The sequence below is a fragment of the Sander vitreus genome, chromosome 6 (genome assembly GCF_031162955.1).
Source record: "Sander vitreus isolate 19-12246 chromosome 6, sanVit1, whole genome shotgun sequence".
NCBI lineage: Eukaryota > Metazoa > Chordata > Actinopteri > Perciformes > Percidae > Sander > Sander vitreus.
Window position 1 is genome coordinate 13,629,614 of NC_135860.1, and position 19,862 is coordinate 13,649,475.

The 19,862-nt window shown below is 43.1% G+C and overlaps 1 protein-coding gene across 1 annotated transcript; it reads right to left on the reverse strand.

Annotated features, from left to right (window-relative positions):
- Positions 1-3,862: 3,862 nt before the first annotated feature.
- Positions 3,863-17,375, reverse strand: LOC144518964 (uncharacterized). Its single transcript, XM_078251847.1, has 9 exons — positions 16,693-17,375; positions 10,653-10,859; positions 10,129-10,342; positions 9,616-9,777; positions 8,409-8,627; positions 7,295-7,441; positions 6,952-7,192; positions 6,644-6,808; positions 3,863-6,294 (listed from the first exon to the last, which is right to left on the reverse strand). Exons 1-9 carry the CDS (start codon positions 17,373-17,375, stop codon positions 3,863-3,865), a joined length of 4,470 nt encoding a protein of 1,489 aa, XP_078107973.1.
- Positions 17,376-19,862: the final 2,487 nt, after the last annotated feature.

A 19,862-nucleotide genomic window follows, 5' to 3' on the forward strand; every position in this document is an offset into this window, starting at 1 on the left:
CTATTCATGGCTGGTAATCCAGGCTGGTCTCATCAATAACCTTATCCTTGCTCCACAGTGGCCTCTCCTCTTCATGTTCTCATCATCTAAATGTCCCTGCTGTTCTCATGTACTGTAAAGATACATACTTAAGCAATATAAATGGTGCTTTTGTGCAAGATGCTCCTGCTTCCTACTGTGTTGTTATGATTATTAGAGTGTTACTGCCATCTAGTGGTCACTGTGCAGCCAGCAGGCATTTTGTCTGCTTAACTGAGGCCTCCACTACTAAACTACCCTATTTATGCACTTGAAATGTAGAAACATGGTCAGAGCCTCTCTTTTGCCCCTAATTAAATGTCAGTATAATTACCAAACAGCAAAAACCCTCTATCCACAGCTACAAGGCAATCATCCTCTTACTGACAAATGAATGCTGCTTTGTGAGACTCCGCAGGGGATATTCACACAGTGTGCAAATAATAATAAGTGTTAATCCAGCATTTAATGCCTCTTAACTCGCCTGCATGGACTGAAGGGCTGTTAAAAACCCCTTGGACAATAATGAGAGAGGAAAGGTAAAAGAAATGTGTGAGAACATTACAGGAAGAGAGGGGGAGGCAGGTGAATCAGTGAGACTGCAATTTGCACTCATTCATTCAGAGATTTAAGTGTCCCCGCATTCACAAGCTTAACCTTGGATGTGAGTGTGTCAGCCCTCTGCTGAGAGCTACAGGATTAGTGTTGGGGATCCAGAAACAGCAGCAGAGCAGAGACTGAGCGAACTGTTTTTAACCATTCAAGCAGTCGCTCATACAAGAAGTTATTTGATCACACTCACTGTTGAAGTTAAGTTGACAAACCTCTTGAGTCCAAAATCCTGTCAGATCACAAACGAGTCCATATCTGATATCTGATCTGATGATCAGTATCCTGGTAATCTATCCAAACTAAAATAAAAATGTATAAATTAAAGGATCAGTTCACTAAAATTACTCAAATTACTACTTTCTACTTCACTACAATTCAGAGGGAAATGTAATATATAGTATAGTTACTAATTACTTTTACGATTAAGATTTTAAATTACAAAACATATGATCGGCTCATGCTTTATGCATTTTAAAGTGCTCATATTATGCTTTTCCCCTTTCCTTTATTGTGTTATATATCTTTTTGTGCACGTTATAGGTGTACAAAGTGAAAAAGCCCAAAGTCCACCCAAAGGGACTTACCATCTTCCAGAGAAAACACTGTTCACAAACTGCTCCAAACAGCTCTATTGTAGTCCAGCCTTTACTTCCGTGACAAATGTGCATCACTTTGTAACACGTTATAATGCTTGCTTAGCTGCAGTCTTGTATAAAGTACTTGAAAACAATACTTTTAAAAAAAGTAAAAGTACAAGTATCTTACCAGAAACTGACCTTGGTAGAAGTTAAAGTCTCCTTTTTGAATATTACTTGAGTAAAGTCTTAAAGTATCTGATATTTACTGTACTTAACAAAAGTAATTTTATATTAAATGTACTTAAGTATTAGAAGTAAAATTAAAAGTAAAAAAAACTTTATGGCTATTAACTTTATTTTTTTCTTTTTGCCGCTTGGCAACAAGGTCACCAACTGCTTGGCAATCTAGGAGCAATGATTCGTAAAACCTGCTTTTTTCCAGTGTAATAGTAGTAATAATAGTAGTCCATTTATTATTAAATTTATTCTGATTTTTATTTTGTAGTAACGAGTAACTAAGATGCTTAGGGGAAATGTAGTGGAGTAAAAGTATACATTTTATTTAGGAAATTTAGTGGAGCAAAATTAAAGGTTTCCGGAAATATAAATAACAAAGTAAAGTACAGATACGTGAAAATTCTACTTAAGTACAGTAGTGAAGTATTTGTACTTTGTTACATTACAACACTGCCTAGCTGCTAGCGTGGCACGCCCTCATACTCCAATACTTCTGACTGGCTTGTAGTGCTGACCTAGGTACTGCGCATGTGCGACTCCCAACAAAGATGGAACAGAAGTGAGATGCTTCACTCTGTAGCTAAAACAGAGAGCTCAACACACAATGTGCAGTACAACAAAAATATAGTGTGTTTTGAAAATTAAGCCATGTAAACCTATTCTGATATAACCTCTAAATACAATTATGAACCTGAAAATGAGCATGACCACTTAAAACTAGAGGTTCCCAACATGTTTTGATTTACAATAACAGAGTGTCTAGTGGGCAGTGGTGGCCGAAAGGTTACAGGAAAGCAGGATAAATCTGGGTGGGGAAAGTGAAAAGCAGCCACCAGTGAGGTGTCCCACGGCAAGGCCCTTTACCCTAAGCTCAGTGGCCTGCTTCCAGGTGTGAATGTGTTACTGTGTAAATTTGAGAAAGAGAGAGCATTGCTCTCAGTGAAACTCCCCCCTGAATAAATAAAAGATGAAAGTCTGCTCTGCAAATGTCCAAAAGTTCCAAGTCATCAACATTTAAGCTTGAGTTGAATTAAAAATCAATATTTGCTACATTGTCAATACTTTCATACATCCTGCCTGTGGTTAATGTAACAGTATAAAAAACAACAACATGTAAACAGGACAGAAACACACACGTAAGCACACAAACAAGTTCATGCTTCAACACACTCAACAAGATATCTAAATCTGCTTTATTCTTACTTCTAGATATACACCTGCATCATTACCGTCATGGTTGTCAATAATATCATCATCACCTTCAACACCACGCTCGAGATTATCACCCTGACAGCATTATTAGCTATTTTTTTCTGTTCAAAAGCTAAAGCTGTGATAAATAAAAAATAAAACATTGGGTCCTTTAATATATAGTCTAGGCAACATGGTATCAGGGGTCGAGACAGTAATGTCTTGTTGCTACCCACACAAAACATCAAACATCACTAGAAATGGCGTGAAAACAGTGTCGTAGGGCGACAAAAGGAAGAGCCATTTGAACATGAGGCTGATGGCCACACAGAGTAAAGTGTCGGGCAAACTGAGAAAAAGAGAGAGAGTCTGTAGAAGCAGTTAGCAACCAGGGCTGTGAAATCAGATGAAAGGCGGCGAGACAGAAAAGAGATGAAAGACAGAGAGGCTGAAGAGTGAGGAAGCTTACAACAGACCCACAGAGAGGCACATATTTACAGTACAGGGAGCCGGGTGGAATAAAATCAAGTGAGCCACAGTGCACAGCAGAGCAGTGTTGTATGTCTCACAGACAACACACACACACCCAAAAACACAATTTATAGCAGTCGTCAGAGTGAACATGTAAAACTAAACACCACACACCTGTGACAACAAAACTAACAGTGGACTGCTCCTAATTATTCAAATTCATATGAGCATCTACTTTACAGTGATTTTTTAACTCTATATTCTTATCATTATTTAGTATGCTGATGAGAAAATATTACACTTTGGTACAGAATGGGAGGCAAGAGGGAGTTGGAGCTGGAAACCAGGAAGTGTCTGCTGTATTGCCTTTGTCTGACATCACGGGAAATGTTCCTCCAAAAGCAGCAAGATTATTATTTTCTCACATTTATTATTATTGTCAAGGTCATTTCCTGTCACATTATGAGAGCCTCAAATGTTTCACATGTATTGCTGTTTCCACTGTACAAAAAATGGAGACTTTTTTTCCCCTCAGCTAGTGCTTCCATCCCATTTACTGTTGTTCTTGTTCAGCTCCCCTGCTTGCTCCAACAATCACTAACACAGACATGTAGGTATACATTTGGACTCTACCTGATGTTCTAAGACAATCACATCCTAGAGTGAATGCAAACAAGATGTACCTGTCCACACAACATCATTGGATGTCTGGTGCCAACTCTGACAACACAAGACCAACATCGTTTTAGAATTTCTTACATGTTAGGGGGCAGTTTGTGTCTTAGTCCCTCTGAGTTTTTTCTGGCAAGTGGCAGTTGAGGGTCTTTTTTCCCACCTTTAGGGCAGGTGGTGTTGGCAGGGGTGGCTGCATGTGCTGACTGGGTGGGTGTAGTGGTGGATGCTTGAGAGGTCTGTGCAGGGGTAGAGGGTGTATTGAGTTTTGAGGAGTGGGTAGGGGCAGCTGTGGTGGTTGGAATTTGTTTAGATGGTTGAGGAGAGGCAGATTGGATACTAGAAGAGGTGGTGGTGGAAGAAGAGGTGGTAGTAAGAGTGGAACTCGGGTATGGGCATAAAGTTGTTGAGGATGAGGTTGTCGCTGGAGTTGGTTTGGTGGAATGACCATAGCCTAAAGTGGGGCTTGGACTAGAGACAGGAGGGGTTTGCTTTACAGGATGAACTGAGAAAGTTATTTTTCTTGGAGAGCTGGTGCTAGCTGATGTTGGGGAAGGAGATGCAGTTTGGGTTGGGGTCTGTTTTGGCATCGGGCTCGAGGTGGGGCCTATGGCTGAGCTGGAGACAGAGGACTGGAGACAAGGGGTTGGACTAGATTTACTTGGGGAGGGGACAGGTGCGACGGGGATGGGACAGGGTGAAGGTGTTTGGGTAAGGATCTGGGTAGGAGTAACAGGTGTCAGGGTTTGTGTAGGAGTACGGGTACGGGTAGTCTGAGTGGGAGTCGGTATTGGGGTTGGGGTGGTACTGGGGCCAGACAACGGAGAAGCAGAAGGAGGTGTGTTGGATGCTTTGGCTCGGGGGCTCTGGGGACATGGTGGGATAGAGGTGATCAAGGAGGAAGGGGGTGAAGAGGAGGTGAAAGATGATTTGGGCCCGTAAGTTTGAGGCAGTGTAACAGGGGTAGATGGAGGTGGTGTGGAGGAGGGAGAGGGAGAGGAAGAGCGGGATGAAGGTGTAGGGATTGGTTTGGGACGAGGAGTTGATGAGAGCGACAGTGGATTTGTTCCTGCTGAAAGAGGGGTGGAGCAGGGAGGAGGAGAGGAGGAGCGACAGGGGGTCATGGGGATTGGTTTAGGACGAGGTATCTGGGGGAGTATAGGTGTAGGAGACGAGGGGGTGGGTGCAGATGAAGGAGTGGCAGAGGAGAGCGGGGTCTGCTTTGGAGGGGAGGAAGATGGCAAAGAAGCTGCAGAAGGCGTGTGTGCAGCTGTAGGTGTGCGTACAGAGGCAGTATGAGGGGCAGATTGTGTGGGCAGAATCTGTGCTAATGCAGGTGGAATAAGAACTGCAGACTGTGCGTGTGTTTGGGCATTAAACGGTATATTTGCCCACAACGGTCCTGGAGCGTTAGAAGTCAGCATGCCCGCACTGCCTCCCCTGGCTAATTGCCCTGCCAAGAAAGGAGCTGCCAGCAAATTACCACCAGAGGCCTTCCTGTGGAGAGGCGGGTGAGGCTGCAGTCCAGCCCAGGAGCGGTGAGGCAGAGTGGGCTGCGAGGCCGACAGCAGCCTGGCCTCCTGGGTGAGTCTGCCCAGTGCTGGCAGACATTGAGAACTGTTTCCTCCATGACGTAACAGAGCTTCTTTTGCTCCCTGCTGGCCCGTCACAGAAGTGTTGCCATCTGACGGGGCGCCACAAGCAGCAAGGGGGTTGGAGGCATGTCCCTTGTAGAGGGGTGGAGTTGGTGGCCCTCCACCTGTCGAGGTTCCTAGTGATCCAGCGATCATGGAGGGATGATCAGCCTGGAGGCGGAGGCTGTGATGAAGAGTCCTTCCTTGTTGGACAGAAGTTGGGACAGAGGAGGCTGGTGTGAGTGGAGTTTTAGCAATAGGGGGCGATGTCAACCCACCAGGAGGGCCCATGGTCGAGGGAGAAGCAGCAAATCCTCTTGGAGACAAACCACCTGCTATCCCTCCCATCCCTCCCATCGTCATCATCCCGATGAGAGAGCTCACTGAGGGGCGGAGGGGCTGTAACACAGGAGGGCGAGGGGGAGACAGAGGGAAAGAACAGGAGGGAGAGGGAGAGACAAGAGGGGAGGGCATGAAGAAAGCACCTCCAAGTGCATGCTGCTGCTGCAACTGCTGGAGCTGTTGCTGCTGCTGGTGCATGAGGGCGATGGCTACATTACTGGTGGCAGCAGCAGTCTGCAGGGGGGCGTGGACCAGCGGTGCCCAGATGACCGGGCGCGGCCGAGGTGACACTGTGCCACTTCCTCCCATGACTCCACTTCTTCCTGCAGCAGCAGCCACAATGGCATCCTGCATGGCCGACATGCTGTCGTGTTTGACAATTTGCTGCACCAGCATGCTGTCACAGGAACCAAGACCGCCTGCTGCCAGGCCTCCTCCAGCACCTGGACCCCCTCCACCCCGGCCTCCACCACGACCCATACTGCCCCCCAGAGAACCAGCCTGGGACGACTTCCGCATGAGCATGGAGTTCTTCCTGCCTGTAATGGAGAAAATTCATTATTAATTTTCTGAGATATAAGTGTAAAGTAAGTTCCAGAAATGGAACAGGAATGAAAACCTGTACTTTACCAAATACATAGCAAGGTTTATTTGTTCTTCACTGAGAACATTTTGAGCTCATCCTTTATTATTTCAGCTTTTAATTTCTGAGTTCTGACCTTTCAGCTGAGGACAAAGCGGCTGAGAAATTTAGCACAATTGGATGGATTATAGCAAATATTGGGCAAGGTCATTGCAGAATTAAAGAGCTGAATGGAAAATAGCAAGTCACTGCAAAGATTAGATGGTGAGAGAAATGGATGAGACAATCAGAAATCCACACTTTACCGATACGGTCCAATCGATCAACAGCAACAGTTTCGAAGGCACGCCGCATCATTGGATGTTCCTCCAGCACCTCGTTAAAGCTGTCCACACTTAGAGAGTATAGGCGACAATATGTGTCTGCACGGACGCTGGCTGTCCTCCGTCCACGAGTCAACAAACAGATCTCTGAAAAAAAGAATAGGCTGTGAGATAAATTAAACAGTATTATGCATAAACATGAACCACCACCACCTTCATCTTCAAGTACCTTCTTCCTCTATACCTTCCTACACAACCTAGACTATCTAGACAACTCTGCATGTTCTCACCTCCAAAGTAAGACCCATCGCTCAGCTTGGTTTCCCTATTGCCACGGGTCAGCACAGCGACTCGTCCATGCTGGATGAAGTACATCTTCCGCCCAACAGTGCCCTCACGAATGATGTAGTCTGAAGGCTGAAACACTTCAAAGCGGAGCTTGATCAGCACTGCAGTCACAAAGTTGGGATCAGCGTTGGCAAACAGTGGCATGTTAGCCACCAGGCTGCGGCAGTTAAAGCTGACTATCTCCTATACAAAGAGAAAGAGGAGATAAAGAGAAAAAGATTTGTTGGAGGACAGAGCATTTGTGGTTGGTATGTGTAGATGTGTGGTGGTTAATGAAGTTATTACCTCTTTAAGTGGCTCGCTGAGTTCTCCCAGGATGTTCTCCTCATCAAACATTTTCCCCTGGAAGCGGTGCTCATAGTACTCGTGGATCTTTTGCCGAACATCTGCAGGAAGCTTATGGAACGACATGTACTGCTCCACCTGCTTGTACTGCAATAACACACATACACAAACATGCACAGGTCAGGAATCTGCAAACTAGAGACCATAAGAACATGGATTAGTCCACTGGTTCCCAACTTTTTCAGCACATGTCCGCTTAAAGCATTTCCCTGTGACCCCTTGTCACTGGTGACGTATGTCTATGGTTGCATCCGATATCACTCGTTCACTGCTTTACATATAATAGTTTACTCAATAGAGAGCTGTAAATTAAGATTTTAGACACTCATATAACAACAGATTAAATGTTTGCATCTATAAATGAGATGCAATTGCTAGCAAAGAGCACTTTTTCCGTTTCATTACAGGACATTTTGGGTAAACTACTGTATATATTTTAGACTCAGAATTTGGACACTTTTGAACACAGCCAATAAGTTGTGAGAAGTTTGACTAAAATTATTTTTCCTTGTAAGATTTTTTAATTAAAATATTTTTTTAGAAGCTTGGAAGGTAAAATCTATCTAGTATTTCAGAAGAAAATAATTATTTGAGAGGGTCTGTCCTATCTCAGTAATCATCGTGAGACCACTCAGATTTTTCTTGCGACCACTTTGGTGGGTCCTGACCCCCAGGTTGGAAACCACTACAGTTGTCTTTTGACAGAAAATTATTCAACAACAATTCTGACCATTTTGATTACCGTTTAAAGTAATTTATAAAGCAAAAATTCACTGGTTCCAGAAATAGAAAGATACTCTGTTTTATATAATTGTAAATTGAGCATGTTTTTGACTGTTGAATGGAACAAAAGAAATTTGAAGATGCCACTTTGGGCTCTGTGAAGTTCTGATTTCTGACCCTTTATAGAGTAAAATATTAACTGATTAATGGAAAAAACAACCCAATAATAATTAATAATGGATAATATCGTAGACAGAAATTGATTGAATCAGATTTAATGGCTGTACTATAAAAAGAATAGCAGGACTGATGGATGAGCGTCATGTTTCACCTTTTCCTGGTACTGTCGTCGTGAGGAGTCCAGTGACTGGATGAGAGCGGTGGCATGGCCGATGAACATGGCATAGCAGGTGGCCCCTACGATCATACTGAGCATGGTAAGCCACACATCAGTCATCCCTTCTGGAGCCTGGGCACCGTACCCGATACACAACATGTGGCTCATGGCTTTGAATAGAGCATAGGAGTACTGCACACCCCATGTGTCATTCTGTAAGTGAGAGGCAGACAAAGAGGGTGACAGGAAAAGTAAAAAGAAGTTTCAAGTCTTAATTACCAAGGCGCTGCCATATTGAGCTGTTCTTATTTTAGTCAAGTTGCAGGAGCTTTTTTTCTTAGAGGCACTCACACTGACCACACCACTTCAGAAAATACAGCTAGGATCATAACATGTAACAGAAGAACAATTTAACAGTCCAAACCCACTTTGCTTTAAAACAGGGTGGCTGCAGAATCTATACAACCACACAGACAATAAAAAGGCTGAATTATTATATGAATGTCTAAGACTACAAATAAAAAGGCAGCCTCTGTGTGTGTGTGTGTGTGTGTGTGTGTGTGTGTGTGTGTGTGTGTGTGTGTGTGTGTGTGTGTGTGTGTGTGTGTGTGTGTGTGTGTGTGTGCGTGCCCTTCTGTTTTAAGTTGAGTTCAATTATACAAATATGTCTTACAGATGAGGGGACTTTCTCTGGGGAAAATCCCAGCATCAGCCTGCTTAGCAACAGTCACCCAGGCAACTGCTGAGACATGAGTCAGCTAATCATACAGCTGTGTATATGTGTGCATTCATGAACGTCCACATCCATACCGCTGCGTGCATGGGGATGAAATCTCCAGGTTGATCACTGATGAGGTTTTTAATTGGAAAATCTTTTTTTAATTTTCATGATGATGACGATAGTCAATCTTATTCCAACTGGACATGTTGCTGCATGAGCCAATTAACACAGATAAGGAGCAAACAATGTCAAATCTGATAAACACCCTCACTCTGCACACACACAGATAACCAGAAACAGAGGCTTTCTGAATCTATGATTTGCATTCATCTGAAATAAATATTGTGCACACTGTTCAAACAAGCTGAGATAACGCTTGAACGTCAAGTCATTTGTTTGTTCTCTGCACAATAAATGAATTCCCTGAAACATATTAAAAATAACAGTAAGTTACATGCACACGGCTGGTTAGAGACTCACCACCATCAGGTTCTTGGAAACCCAGCAGTCAGGAGGGAAGTCCTGCAGCATGGGGACCAGGAACTGAAGACAACCGTCCCAGTGACACAGCAGCAGCATCATACCAATCAGATTAACTATCCTCACCATTGCACTGGCAAGGTCATAGGTCATATGGAAGATCTGAGGAGGAGCAGAAGTAAATAGGAGGAGTAAAATAAGGATGCAGGTGGGGTAAATAAAAGGATGGGAGGGCAGGTAAGGTTAACCTTTTATTCCAAAATCGTTAAAAATGTATTTTAATAAGGCTTTTCCTCCAGTTCCTCGGCACAATCTTCAAAAAAAAGGATTTGATTTCATCCTAAAAACATGCTATTTCGTAAGTAAAAGTCTTGTGATGAGTCGCGCCTTACATATTAAACGAGTTTTAAAATACCTCTTTCACGGAGATAAGTCTGGCAATGCGAGACTACTTTCACACAAATACCCCTTTCCCTTCAACTTTGTTCTCTGTTTCCAGCCTCTGCTTCTCACCTCCTCCCACTGGTGGATGTAGCGGATGAGTCTAGACAGGCGGAGCAGTCGAAGCAGGCTCAGGATTTTGGTGAAGCGAAAGATGCGCAGTGCCCTGGCCGTCCTGTAGACCTCGGAGTCGAGACTGTCCACCATCAGGAAAATATAGTCCACTGGAATGGACGACAAGAAGTCCACGAGGAACCAGGTTTTCAGGTAGTTCTGGCGGATCGCCCTGAGTTAGAGTAGGATGGAAGACCAGTGACATTTGTAATTTGGCAATCAAGCTTTGTGGAAGTGATTCCAACATTTGGCTAGCATAAAATGATTCTCATCAATATTCAACAAGGACTCAACTGGAACATGAACAAAGCTCTGCCACCGGCTCCACGTCACCTTTTCACATCTCACACATGGATTGTTTCAACACAAACCCAGCAGATGGCCAGAAGAGCAAATTTAAATTCATGGCGACAGAGCTGTTGTATTGATATTCTCGACCTTACACATACACAAAATCAATGCCCCCAAATGCTTCTACTGACCTGGGGTCCAGTAGTATCTCAGTGTTGTCTTCCTTGATGATACCGGTCCTGAAGTTGAGAACCAAGTCGACCATGAAGAGAGTGTCAGAAACCACGTTGAAGATGATCCACGAGGGAGTGTTCTCCTCTCTGAAGAAAGTGATGCCCACTGGCAGGATGATTAAGTTCCCCATCATCAACATTAACATCAGCAGGTCCCAGTAGAATCTAGACAGAGGAAGAAAGTGTTGTTCAACTGTGTTTTATTGTTTTCTGTTTCTGTGTCTAAGAGGTTGTTCTGTAAGTCTAAGATATTTGTTTTCTTTGGCTTTTTATTTTATTTTATTATGTTTCCTGTGTTCACACTAAAAAAGTCTCCTACAATGCAATGCACAAAGGAAATGGAGGAGCTGTTGAAAATGTGGGTGGTGGATTGGAAAATAACAAAGTATTAGATCTTAGAAAATATTTTTTTGTCTATTTGTGAAGTTTGATTTGAACTGCATGGGACAGATATCTTGAGGTGAGTGGTCAAGGGACCCCTTCAAAAATGGCCATGCCAGTTTTTACTTTACTTTACTTTACTTACCAAAATTTTGCAAGTTACAGCAATTAACAAGTGGCAGGCCTAGTCCTCATATACACATTCTAATTAATACTGTGCCATTTTCCATTTTGAGATATAATCACCTGTTGTTATAAAATGGTAAAGTAAATAGATTTGGTACTTAATATTCTGATAGAGGACATGACCTGACGGAGCTTCTTGAGAGGTAGAATATTATTTATAATAATGCATAGACTTTGCTTTTGCTATTGTATATTGTACTAGCGCTGAAATGATTCTAGTCTCCACGTCACCTTTTCACATCTCACACATGGATTGTTTCAACACAAACCCAGCAGATGGCCAGAAGAGCAAATTTAAATTCATGGCGACAGAGCTATTGTATTGATATTCTCAACCTTACACATACACACTGTTTGTACTGTATCTTAACTGCAAAACACACCAGCATACAATTAGTGGGATATTAACAGAGCATCGTTAATGTTATTGGTAACACCTGAGCTACTTTCCTTTCCTACTTTGACAAGTCAAAAGTCTGCTTTGAAAAAGGCCTGTTCTATTCAATATTACCTAAGCTTTAGCACTAATGTAACCTCTACATTCATGCCAATACAACTTGATTGATGTTGATGAACATAAATAAATTGATTTTAAAGTGGTACCCATGTGATTCAGTATCGTACTGACATAAAGTTGTGAGAGCGAGATCCAGACCTCCAGTTTGTACACAGGCCCAAGCTGACACAACCTTGATGACATATTCAGGGTTATTTTATAGGACTTTAAAAAGATTTGCAGAGCCACAGAAGACTTTCTTTTTTTTACTGGCTGAGTAGTATTCTCCATGAAGAGTAAACCACCCTTTGTGTAGAATGGGTCTAGTGCCCCTTTCAAGGACTAATCGGATGGATTTGGATGTGCAAACATGGTCTTTCTCCTCCCCTTCCACCAGCACCATCTTTTCTTCCAGTTAATCCTTTTATATCTAATTTTATTATATACATTCTCATGTTAAATTTATAGTCTTCCCTTTGTTACATTCCCCTGAGCCAGACGGTGAGTATAACGTGGGGATCATCCATGACACTAAGAAGTGCAAATTCTTCATAGGATTTGTTTTTATTAAAGTATAACAGAAGAGGCGATGCAATCATCTGGATAAGATGGCTGTCATCTTTCTGTCTTTTTCATCCTAATCCCTTCATCCAGCACCTTAACCCATATCAATGACTTGCTTCTTCTTGCATCCTCTCTCCTGCTCTACACACTCGCTCTCTTTCTGGGAGAAAGTACACTCAAGCTCTGAGGTCGATTGCTATTGAGCTCTAATTTAGTAACACAACCTCATGTGGTGTGACGCTGCCGCTGATAAGTATGAGTCATCACTCTGCTACACACACACACTACTCCCTGACTCTGTCACTTATACTGACACATGTATCACTTCATCATCACTGGTAATAAATACAGGGATTATTTACAGCAACACAGACACAGTGGTTCTGTAGCTTCTGTTGTGACAGGGCTAGAGATTTATTTCTCACCTTGAGGACACACTTTGTAACTCTGATTAAAAAGAACAATGCTGTAAATCATATATTACACTTGTTGTTTATGTCTGTCAGTGTTATGCATATATGTATTAGCCAATATGTAGTACTTCAGTGGTACTTAATATTCTGATGGAGGACATGACCTGACGGAGCTTCTTGAGAGGTAGAATATTATTTATAATAATGCATAGACTTTGCTTTTGCTATTGTATATTGTACTAGCGCTGAAATGATTCTAGTCTATTAAGCAATTAGTCAATCAACAGAAAATGTATCTGAATACCTTTTGGTTTTGGATTGTTGCTCGGACAAAACAAACAGTTTAAGTATGTCAACTTGGACTTTGGACTTTTTAGATGAAAGGTTAATTAAAGCAATCGTTTTTTTTGGCAGCCTTATAGTGGTGGAAAGAAACTAAGTACATTTACTCAAGTATTGCAATTAAGCACAGTGAACTTTGCTTTAAGCTACTTAATAATTCTAATCCGTTACATGTTAGAAGGAAATATTGTACATTTTTACTCTACATTTATTTGGATTGCTATAGTATAGTTTATTTCGCAATTTAAGATTTTACACAGAAAACATGTAAAAACATCCCTTGTCATATTTCAGATGTCATTACCAGTTTCACCAAAGAGACATTCTAAACTATCCAGGTGGTTTAGCTTTAAATATCTGTTTGAAGACGTAACGATATCCAGTATTTCACAACAAAGCAGATTTGAATGAAGCCATTTTACTTGTTATGGAGTATTTTTTATATTGTTGTACTGGAACTTTTACTAGTATAGAATCTGAGTGCTTACCTCCACTGCCATAGTACATTATCATCCTTTCAGTAATTACACGATTTATGACGTCTCTCTTCCTACCTGTCTATAAACACACGCGCGCGCGCACACACACACACACACACACACACACACACACACACACACACACACAGATTATTGATTACTATTTAAATGAGGGTTTAAGCTGTGGAAGGCTATATGTTTTTAGTGTCGTTGGACAATAAGTCCATAATAATCTTTGTGCATATTGTAATTCAAGTGGTCTGAGACAAAAGTAGTTCTGCATCTCCTCTTGGCTCCGTTTTCAGGCTTTAGAAAATCTAGCCCGTGACGGGAGACTTTGGCCAAAAACAGGTTATTTCAGAGAGAGCGTTACTATTGGTTGTTCTGTGCATGCACATTCCCCTGCGACAGAGAGGAAGAGCTGCTATTTCAAATCCTGGCATTTTTTTGCATTCTACCCACTGCAGCTTTAATCTAACCTCAATGGCATGCAGCAATATTGTTTTAGGTTGCTTGGTAACGTAATAGTTGACATTGTACATGTTATTGCACATTAATCTACCTCTGTGTACTAGATTTTGCTGTTGTCACTGAGATGTGAGACCATACAAATGAGGACAACCAAACAGACAAGACAAGATGTCAGATACAAACTACAATTGATGTGAAGGTTTGTCATGTTAGTTAAATACCTGATAAGACGGTGGACTGATGCAACACTGGCTGTGTGTGGCGCACGCACACACACACACACACACACACACACACACACACACACACACACACACACACAAACGTTGGAATTGTAAATGCAATCAAAGCTGTTCTCCGCGGCCTCATCAGTATTCCATCTTGAAAATGAACAGTCAAACCAAACACTAATTTTACTGTAATTGAGGCCAAGTGTCTCCTGAGTGGCCTTTGATTGGTCCTCTGCTCGCGGTTGGACAGGTGTCAATTCTGAGCAAGTTTCCAATTATTATCCTGCCAGACATACAGACAAACGAGCACAACTGCAACAGGCTATTACGTAATAAGTCCCTGTTACTATATGTGTAATGCCGCCAACACTGTCTCAACACGACTCATCTGTGGTGACAACCAAACAGTTTTCTTCTCACTTTCTATGCTCTCTTGCGGTGTTCCAGTGTATGAATAGTCTTCTTCTGCCTTGCGTTATGTATTCTTAAAGATGCAGCAGCAACCCATCTTTTCTTAATGAGGTGAAGGGTGTGAGAGCTTATCAGCGCACTCAATAATGACAGACCACCCACACACACACACACACACACACACACACACACACACACACACACACACACACACACACACACACACACACACACACAATAAGCATACATATTACTGCACATACACGATAAAGGGGCACAATAAAGGGGCTTTAGAAGTAAGTAAAGTCTTTCCTTCTCTCTCGCTCCAGCCTCACAAAGTTCCTCTTCAGACGTCGCTCCAGACTACAGGTACTTAACTGAAAAGTTAGATGACTGAATTATGCATAATGCATACTTAACTTGCATAATTTAGGAAGTCATACATAATTGATTGAAATTCAATTGTGATTCTCTGACGGGTTAATTGGGACTATTAGCATCTTTACAGTAGATATCTTGCATGAATATCAATAAGTACAGGAGAGGCATCCATCCATCCATTCACACCCTTTCAACCATCCATCCAGCCATCCATCCTTCCCTTCGTTCCTCACTGACCTCATTCACCGTATCTCCTGTGAGCAGACTTATACGCAGCACTTGTAAGTGATCATTAAATTCAGACAATACAATCTGTGTGTGTGTGTGTGTGTGTGAGACAAAAGTGGGCCAGGAGCCTTGGGAATCAAGTCATCCATTGTTGCAGCCTGTCTGGAGATTATGAATACTGTCTCTGCCTCTTCTGTCCACCCGTACATTTGTAGAAGTGTAGAAGTCTCTAACAAATCAATGACCAGCATGTCTATGGGTGCTCAACATGTCCGTGTCTGTAAATAATAAGACATGTTAAAAGTGTGTGATGGTGCATGCAACTTGGCCTTGTGTATTTAAGACAAGGGCAAACATTCACAAAATTCCCCTCCCATACTCACCTCCATTAAAAAAAGAAAGCCAGAGAAACATTTACTATGAGAATTCACCACCGGGTTCATGTTTATCTTTGTGAGGAGACTTTTACTCAAGGTAACCAAAAATGAACAGCCTCAAAATAGTAATTTCACCTCAGGAGTTATTAATTCTCTTTTATTGTTCCTTGCATGCAGTCACCAGCAGGGCAGTTGCGCTGGGTTCATCTATCGTTCACATGAAAACATACTTAACATTTCATCTAATTGACATGGAAGGCATCTCTCACTGCTCCCTGATCAGCCAAAACACTGATTGGCTAAATTTGCCCTCCTAATTTGCATCTTCTCGCCTTTATTTCCCTCTGTGAAATGATTTTCTTCTGTAAACAACAGGCTATCAGTCTCTAGAGTATTTCTTCTCTTACTAGTTTACAAATGGAGACCTGCCATTGCTGCATGGTGTTTACACAGGAGGCCTTGTCAACTGCACACTACCCGTTCTATAAACACCACTCCCTGCCTTCATCATACTCCCAGGGACTTTGCATTTATTCCTCTTTCACCTTCATTCTCACCTTTCATACACCCTCTGCCTCTACACCATGTTTCCTCCAGAGACTCTCCCATTGCATATTTTGCCTCTCCTAACCCTCACACATCTTCCTATATACTTCTTTTGTGTCCCCACCCAGCAATATACATTTAGCCTCCTGCATATCTCTGTCCTCCTCCCCATTTCCCCTAGTTATCAACTGAAGAGGCTACTGAATGTATGATAGGCTTCTCTTTTCCTGTTCCTCCCTTTACTTAAGTGTCTATCATTATGCTTCAAGTGTGCTCGATAGAGCACAACTTCCACTTGCTTTGATCCATATTTCAACCAAAATAACTTTGTGTCTTTTATGTGCTACAGGCTACATTTATTTTACAAACCAACATCAGCTGTGGTGTGTGTGTGTGTGTGTGTGTGTGTGTGTGTGTGTGTGTGTGTGTGTGTGTGTGTGTGTGTGTGTGTGTGTGTGTGTGTGTGTGTGTGTGTGTGTGTGTGTGTCCATACCTGAAGTCACTGTATGGGTGTATGATCCACGACCCTGCTGATTTCAGTCTTTCCTGCTCCAGTGCCACAGCTTTGTGGGATCCAAACATGCGCAGACTGAACTTGTTGACCCCCGGCTGAAGCATGGCTCCAAACTGTCTCTGGATGAAGGTACTCTGGTTGGAGTTGCTGTAGTCCTCCCCGTCCAGTCCCATGCCAAACACACCCAGTCCAAACTGACCCATCATCTCAGGGCTCCCTGCAGTGGTGTTACATGCCGTGGTGGTGGTGGTCTCTGGGCCTGTGGCCACCACCATCACTCCGGTCCCGGTGGAGGAGGTGGATGGCAGGGCGGCACGAGTCGAGGCAAAGCCCAATAAACGAGGAGGTGGATGAGCTGTGGCAGAAGAAGAGGGCTGGGGCACCGGGGTGGTTGGGGTGCCTGCTGTGCGGAAGGGAAGGCCGTCCCTGGTGGAGGAGCTCATGATGGAGAGGCGACGGCCGCGTCCACCCAAGGAAGTGCTGTCCGCCCCGAAGGAGCCCCTCTCCCCTTCCAGTGAGGCCTGGGACAGCCTGTAACCCGGAGAGGGCAGGCTGCCCTTACTGCGCCGCTTCGAGTCCCCTCCGTTATGTCTGGGGAGGCTGTCACCCCCAGATACTCCGGCACTACCGGGGGTGCCCACACCTCTAGCCACCCCATCCATCCCAACTCAGGGGGGAGTAGGATGAGGAGCGTGAAGGAAGGGTGAATATAACCCGTAAATCTCAGTAAAAAGCGACTCTTTAGTGTAGCTGGCCTGTCTATATTACATAGGTGAGAATGTCAATGTCAATCTGAATGTTGAATTGAAGCTAAAGCTAAAGAAAAGTGGTCATTCTCCTGGAGCCGGCTGCTCACACCTCCGCCCTATCCCTCTCTGCCGATGTGTCCATGCTTACCTCAGTGCCCTTGGAAACAGCTCCATCCAGACATTAAATCCTCCACCCTGCCAGTGTGACGCCAGCAGCTTTACTTTTCCTTTTTTCTTAAAGAGTCTCTTTTGTCCTTACATATGTTTCTGTATATTTTCTCCTTCCTCGTCCTTGAAACGTTTCTCTCCCCCCGAGGCCCTCCCTCTCCTTTCCACAGCCGCGGAATCCCGGTCTTTTGTAGAAAACGGAGCTCGCTGCTTATTGGCCGTCGGTGTCCTGTCTGTGTAGCTTGTATGTCCAGGCTGCTCACCTAATTTGGCTATTTTCTACTTAGATCATTATGTAAGAAATTATTTGAGCGGTAAGGTGGCAGAGTGGAGAACATTGATCCGCGGATGAATGACTAGGACACTTGTTCCTCTGTCAGAAGGGATGGGTTGTTAATGGACATAAGGGACGCACATTATAGGCACACAGAGGCGCTCATACTCAAAGGCGCACTGATTCATTCTGACACGCACACCAGAAACACGCACACAAAAACAGACCGAGAGGGACACACAAGGCGGCGGGAACAAGTAAAACGACCCCAAATCTAGCCCATGATTTCACGGAATCCACGGCATGTTGTCATTTCACTATCCGAGCGGAAAAGCACTCATCGGTATGGAAGGCGCGCCGAAATATTGCCTGCCCGTGACAGAAGCGCTCAGACAGCCAGAGACAACCGGCTCTTTAACAACAGGGCGATTTTGTTAAACTAATGCCGGAATTAACCTGGTCAGGTGTTCAGAGTCTGACGCTCGAAATCTTCTGTTCTCTCATCAGCGGCTGCTGCCATCTATTCCCACTTCTGTCGACTTTCAATGACATTGTGTCCAGACTAGGGATACGGCGCTGTCCTTTTCCCCTTGATGGCACCGAAGACAGATCAAAATGCTCTAGATTTCTCCACTGTAAAACGGTTACGCTGTGCTCAATTCAAACCCCCCCCCCTCCGTAAAAAAACAACTTGTTGAGCGTTCAAGGTGGCAGCTCCTTCGTAGACTGCTCGGATCCGATGGACTCCAATTTAAAGCTGACATTCACTTCTCACACTAATACTCAGAGGTCGAGCTGGCACGTCCACAGAGGCGGGCATCGCATGCAAATGGAATATTAAATAAATAAACGGCATATAAAGGTCTGGCTCCAATCGGCCTGTTACCATGGCATCCGCATCCCCATCATACGTCCCCCAAGGCCGCATGCCCAGCCGGCGCAAGACGCACGCATTCCTCGCAGGTACAGGTCGCGCGTCATCCTCTCTCTCACCAATACAGCGAGGGATCGGGTACATTAGCAATGATGAAACTTTATTTAAACCTCGGAAAAAGAGCAAGTCTTCATAAGAAGAGTGACAAGTAAAGAAAAACTGAATGGAAAGACATGAGAGAAGAGTACATTGCAATAGGATTAGTTAATAAAAAGCTGTGGAGTCCAAAATAATGTGATGATAGCTAAAGCTCAATTCTTTTAAATGCTATACTTCTGTGTAATAAATGATTTTCCTATCAGACCTCATAATAGTTAATAGAAAAAAAAGACTACAAATCCCAGCCAAGTTTTCTGTTAATTAAAATTAGTAATGCCAGAGCCGAGAATAACAGAGAAAGCAGCATACTTTAACATCCAGTTATGGAAAGAAGCTAAGTTTACTCAAGAGCCTCTTACATACAAATTTAGTGTATTTACTTTACCTGCAGTATTTCTATTTATTTTTTTATTCATTAGGCTACTTCATACTTCTACTCCACTGCATTTCAGAGGCAAATAGTTTACTCTTTACTTCACTACATCTATTTGACAGCTGTATTAACTAGTTACTTTGCAGATTTTAAATACACAAAACATATGATCAACTTATAGCCTAAAATATGATGCATTTTAAAGATCAATTCATCCAACAGTATATCAACTGGCATCAACTCAACCTGCTTCAACATTACATTATTGCCAACATATTGTTGCCAACACGTGTTCTGAAAGAAAAATTCATACGCCCAGATATTTGCCTAACTATGAATGTGGATGTTATGGACAAAAAAAGAATAGGTAATCTAGGAGGATTTAAGGCACTTAGGAACTAGAAAGAAAGGAGGAAGCCTGCAGAAGAAAGGCGAGGACGTCATCAGACACGAGAAAGCCCCATGCAGGAACAGATATAATTAGTTTACAAGAGAACAGTAGGAAGATATCAGCATCTGGGTCATCTCAGTGGACAAAAGGATGTGGTTCAA